A 6,039-nucleotide genomic window follows, 5' to 3' on the forward strand; every position below is an offset into this window, starting at 1 on the left:
TTGCCTTCCCACCAACAGTGTAAGAGGGTTCCCTTTTCTCCACACCCTCTCCAGCATTTATTGTTCGTAGACTTTTTGATGGCAGCCATTCTGACTGGCGTGAGGTGATACCTCATTGTGGTTTTGATTTGCATTTCTCTAATAATGAGTGATGTTGAGCACCTTTTCATGTATTATTAGCCATCTGTATGTCTTCATTGGAGAAATGTTTTTAGTTCTTTGGCCCACTTTTTGATTGGGTTGTTCATTTTTCTGGTATTGAGCTTCATGAGCTAGTTGTGTATTTTTGAGATTAATTCTTTGGCAGTTGTTTCATTTGCTAGTATTTTCTCTCATTCTGAAGATGCTTTTTCACCTTGCTTATGGTTTCCTTTGCTGTGCAAAAGCTTTTAAGTTTAATTAGGTCCTGTACTGTTTATTTTTGTTTTTATTTCCATTATTCTGGGAAGTGGGTCACAGAGGCTCTTGCTGTGACTTATGTCAGTGTTCTGCCTATGTTTTCCTTTAAGAATTTTACAGTTTCTGGTCTTACATATAGAGCTTTAATCCATTTTATTTTTGTGTATGGTGTTAGAAAGTGTTACAATTTCATTCTTTTACACATGGTTGACCAGTTTTCCCAGCACCACTTGATAAAGAGATTGTCTTTTCTCCATTGTATATTTTTGCCTCCTTTGTCAAAGATAAGGTGTCCATAGGTACATGGTTTTCTCTCTGGGCTTTCTGTTTCATTGATCTATATTTCTGTCTTTATACCAGTACCATACTGTCCTGATGACTGTAGTTTTGTAGTATAGTCTGAAGTCAGGAAGATTGATTCCTCCGGTTCCATTCTTCTTTCCCAAGATTGCTTTGGCTATTTGAGATTTTTTGTTTCCATACAAACTGAAATTATTTATTCTAGTTTTGTGAAAAATACCATTGGTAGCTTGATAGGGATTGTGTTTAATCTATAGATTGCTTTGAGTAGTATAATCATTTTCACTATATTGACTCTTCCAATCCACAAATGTGGTATATTTGCGTCATCTTTGATTTCTTTCATCAGTGTTTTATAGTTTTCTATATATAGGTCTTTTGTTTATTTAGTAAAATTTATTTCTAAGTATTTTACTCTTTTCCTTGTAATGGAGAATGGGGTTGTTTCCTTCATTTCTCTTTTTTCATATGCATTGCAGTGTATAGGAATGCAAGGGATTTCTTTCTTTGTATTCAGTTTATATCCTGCAACTTTACTTCATTGATTAACTCTAGTAATTTTCTGGTGGTATCTTTAGGGTTTTCTATGTAGAGGATCATGTCATCTGCAAACAGAGTTTTACTTCTTCTTTTCCAATCTGGATTCCTTTTATTTCTTTTCTTTGGTTGCTGTGGCTAGGACTTCCAAAACTATCTTGAATAGTAGTGGTGAGAGTGAGCACCCTTGTCTTGTTCCTAATTTTAGAGGAAATTCTTTTCAATTTTTCACCATTCAGAATAATGTTTGCTGTGTGTTTGTTGTATGTGGCTTTTATTATGTTGAGGTATGTTCCTTCTATGCCTGCTTTCTGGAGAGTTTTTATCATAAATGGGTGTTGAATTTTGTCAAAGGCTTTCTCTGTATCTGTTGAGATAAACATATGGTATTTATCTTTCAATTTGTTAATACGGTGTATCACATTGATTTGCAAATATTGAATCCTTGCATCCCTTGAATAAAGCCCACTTGGTCATGATGTGCGATCTTTTTAATATGTTGTTGGATTCTGTTTGCTAGAATTTTGTTGAGTATTTTTGCATTTATGTTCATCAGTGATATTGGCTTGTAGTTTTCTTTTTTGTGGCATCTTTGTCTGGTTGTGTTAGGTTAGGGTGATGATAGCCTCATAGAATGAGTTTGGAAGTTTACCTTCCTCTGCAATTTTCTGGAAGAGTAGGATAGGTGTTAGCTCTTCTCTAAATTTTTGGTAGAATTGAGCTGTGAAGCCGTCTGGTCATGGGTTTTTGCCTGCTGGAAGATTTCTGATTACAGTTTCGATTTCCATGCTTGTGATGGGTCTGTTAAGATTTTCTGTTTCTTCCTGGTTCAGTTTTGGAAAGTTGTACTTTTCTAAGAATTTGTCCGTTTTATTGGCATATAGTTGCTGATAGTAGTCTCTTATGATTCTTTGTATTTCTGTGTTGTCTGTTGTGATTTCTCCATTTTAATTTCTGATTTTGTTGATTTGATTCTTCTCCCTTTTTTCCTTGATGAGTCTGGCTAATGGTTTATTTATCTTCTCAAAGAACCAGCTTTTAGTTTTGTTGATCTTTGCTATAGTCTCCTTCATTAATGTTTCGCTTATATCTCTCTGGTTTTTATGATTTCTTTCCTTCTGCTGACTTTGGGGTTCTTTTGTTCTTCTTTTTCTAGTTGCTTTAGGTGTAAAGTTAGGTTGTTTATTTGATGTTTTTCTTCTTTCTTGAAGTAGGCTGGTATTGCTATGAACCTCCCTCTTATCACAGATTTTACTGAATCCCATAGGTTTTTGGTTGTCATGTTTGCATTTTCATTTGTTTCTTTGCATATTTTGATTTCCTTTTTGATTTCTTCCATAATCTGTTGATTATTCAGAAGCATGTTGTTTAGTCTCCATGTTTTCTTTTTATAGTTTTTTTTCCTGTAGTTGGTATGTACATTGTGATCAGAAAAAGCTTGAAATGATTTCAGTTTTTAAAAATTTGCCAAGGCTAGATTTTTGTCCCAGGATGTGATCCATCTTGGAGAATGTTCCATGTGCACTTGAGAAAAAGGTGAAATCCACTATTTTGTGGTGAAATACCCTGTAAATAGCAATTAGGTCTAACTGGTCCATTGTATAGTTTAAAGCTTGTGTTTCCTTGCTAATTTTCTGTTTGGTTGATCTATCCATAGGAGTGAGTGGAGTATTCAATCCCCCACTGTTATTGGGAGCACTTTTTTTTGTATCTAAATAAACAACTCAGTTCATGTACAAGGGAAAAATTATAGCAGTAGATGTTGGATTTTTCCCCTGGAGTGTTTTTCTATTTCATTAAAATATTGATAAAATGAATACTTCCACCTGTTTGTGCCTTAGCTATTGTGAATGGGGCTTCAGTGAACATCTTTGCATGGCCAGATGTGTCTGCATCTCTGCTTATTTCTTTTGAATAGATTTAAAAGGTTATTGATAGGTCATACGGTTATGAACATTTATGGTTCTAACAGACACATTGCTAAATTGCTTATTGAAAAAAGCGGTTTACATTCTAACCAGTAGTACATAGGAATAGATGTGTGTCATTGCCAAGAATTGTTTTTATTTTAAAGGTATAAATAAGATGAATGGAGAAAGCATGGTATCTCTTGGATATACTTGTTTAGGAAAGAATTAAATTTTTTCACAGAATGTGGGGGTGAACTCCATTATAGGTGTTTAACATTTTGTTAGTTGTGACCTTTCACTTTTTTAGCATTGAGGTAATGGGGGGCCAGTCAGAAGAGAAAATCTTATAAAAAAGTTTGGCCATATAATTTACTGCAGACGTGTTTAGGTATTTATGGGAGCTATTTCTGAGTTTCTGTTGTGATTTATAAACTTGGTTTCTTTTTATTATCCAGCCTGAAGAAAATTCGTGGCAAAGTCTGGAAGCAGAGAATATCTAGCCCTCTGTTCAACACCAAACAATACACAATGGAACTCGAGAGGCTGTATCTACAGATGTGGGATCATTATGCAGCTGGCAACAAACCTGATCACATGATTAAGCCTGTTGAAGTCACTGAATCTGCCTAAATAAAGACATCATGTACACAGGAGAATTACCCCTATACCTGAGCCTCAACCTTCTGGTGAAAGGGAACTAGATATGTACTTTTTACTTATCTGTATGGTATCATGTTGCAGATGGGTGACAAATAATGATAATACAATAGCACAGCCAGACTTGCTTCCTGCATGATAGGGAGAGACACAGGAGATGGGAAACTGCTATTCCACAAGGCGTCTCCATAGGATTTTGCAGCAACCAGGTGGTGCATAGGTCTGGAAGGTCTGATCTCCCTTGGTCTTCCATGGGATGGATAGTGTGGAGGGGAGAGAGAGATTGTCCAGCCATTTTGTGATTCCATGGATTGATGAGTCTTCTGAATTAATTTTTTTCTTTATATTTTGGGTATTGGAGCTTTTAAAAATGTTTGGTTTCAGGTATTTTTATTCATGTGAAGTGTATATGATTCTCTTGAGATAAGGTTTTAAGCTAAAATTTTCCTTGTTTTAGTTTCTGAACTCTATGGATTAATGGGAACTTTGCTGGTGTAGTCTTTTTATAGGTTTTATAAACCACTTGAGCCTATATCAGTCATTTTAGTGTCTGACATAATGTCTGGAGCTATCAGTGCTTTGTTGGTTTAGATGATGATGACGATGATGATGACGACTTAATATTTTTCCTGGTCTGTTTCCTAGTTCCTTCTTCCCCTCCCCCCACTTTAAAATTTTTCCTGTAACTTGGCTAACAAAACCAAGTCTGATTCAGAACCTCCCAGAGTGTTTCTCTTTAACATATCATCTGGTGCCAAATGAAAATTCTTAGGAGTGATTATTAATTATGAAGGGCACAGTTGTGGTACTGTCATTGATGATAATAATATAGGTTTTCTTGGCCTAGAGTCTTGACCTATTTCACCAGTGTTTTACCTTTGACTGTCCCTCTATGCTGCTTCCAAAAGTGATAATGTGTGATAATATTTTTGCCTTCATTTCTGAAGTTTGTTTTTTTAAAGTGAGTCCTGTTCTTCCTATTTCTTTCAGCAGAAATGAAATCCCAGGTAAGTATTCAAATATTTGATCAGTAAGTCACAGTTATCTCTGATACATTAAATAACTTTCATCAAAAAACATGTTATAGGAAAAAAGCTCTAAAGGACCAGATAACGTTTATGACTAATTATTTTCTCAGACCTTCTAGGGTATAATGTATAATAACTGTCTTATGGACTTGATCCTGAAGTCTTTTTGGACTCAGCCTCAGTAGTAGCAAACTGCACTGCTCCTTGGGTTTGGAGTACAAATTAGACTTTAGCCCTCCTGGAGCTTGAGTTTTTTGGTATTAAAAAACCATAGGAATAAAATTATTGAATTTCAACAAAGGATCGAGAGCTTGAGGCTTAAATAAGCCAACATATGAATATATGTTTTTGTCTTGCTGTACTGCACATATGCTATCCAGTAACAGGTAATATTTTGTCTGCTAGTAGTGTTCTAGATTATAATGTCTTTCCAAAGTGCTGAGGCAGTGCACCTATTTTGTAGTTGCAGCTGATGCCTGAATGTATCCTAGCTGACAAATTATTGATTAATAAGAACTTGAATTTCAGAAAGATTCATACCATTAACCAAAATCTGAGCAAAGAGTCTCAAGTGTAATTCTAACCAGAATTACATGTTAATGAACTTGTGTACCTTTTAACAGTGTAAATCAAGGAACATCAGTTTAGGGATTTCATAATTTATTTTTTATCTAATTAAGATACCAGTTAAAGGTTGCCAGCTTGGTTGCAGATAAATTGATGTTTGAAATTCACCAAACTACTTAATGTGGAATAGGATAATATACTTCCAGTGCCCTGAAGGCTGTGACCTTACAGCCATTTTACATAGCACATCATTCCTCCTATAGGGATGAACCTTTTCCTGGCACGAAAAGTAGCCGCTCTGGTTGAAGCTTTGCTTATTGTAACAGGCTTTTGTTTCCAGGTAACATGTCTGTGGAGGACTTATTTCTGAATAGAGATATAGATATTACTGGAAACTAATTGTTTTTTTCTATTATACTCTGCTTTATCAAAGAAGTAAAACATTTAAATTGTGCTACAGAAATTCAGATGTTGTCTTGCGATCTTTAAACAATAAACGAATGATTTGCCCTTAATATGGCTGATGTATTTTGTGTTCTGTTAAATTGAGCATTGGATGGAATAATAGGGTCCTCCAATGATGAAATCTATATTTCAACAGTTCCAAACAACAACAGGACCAAATTTCCTTACAGTGCACC

The 6,039-nt window shown here is 35.1% G+C and overlaps 1 protein-coding gene across 3 annotated transcripts in view; it reads left to right on the top strand.

Moving 5' to 3' along the window:
* OGT (O-linked N-acetylglucosamine (GlcNAc) transferase) overlaps nucleotides 1-4,662 on the top strand; it is a 46,557-nt gene extending 41,895 nt beyond the window's left edge. For all 3 annotated transcript variants that reach the window (XM_055437763.2, XM_055437764.2, XM_055437765.2), the window contains one exon: nucleotides 3,602-4,662. In XM_055437763.2, coding sequence (XP_055293738.1) covers nucleotides 3,602-3,776 — 175 coding nt within the window. In that variant the 3' untranslated portion in view covers nucleotides 3,777-4,662. The remainder of the gene's footprint in view (nucleotides 1-3,601) is intronic.
* The last annotated feature ends 1,377 nt before the right edge of the window (nucleotides 4,663-6,039 follow it).

Source organism: Moschus berezovskii, chromosome X (assembly GCF_049115385.1).
Source record: "Moschus berezovskii isolate FMDL1 chromosome X, NW_MosBer_1.0, whole genome shotgun sequence".
Lineage (NCBI taxonomy): Eukaryota > Metazoa > Chordata > Mammalia > Artiodactyla > Moschidae > Moschus > Moschus berezovskii.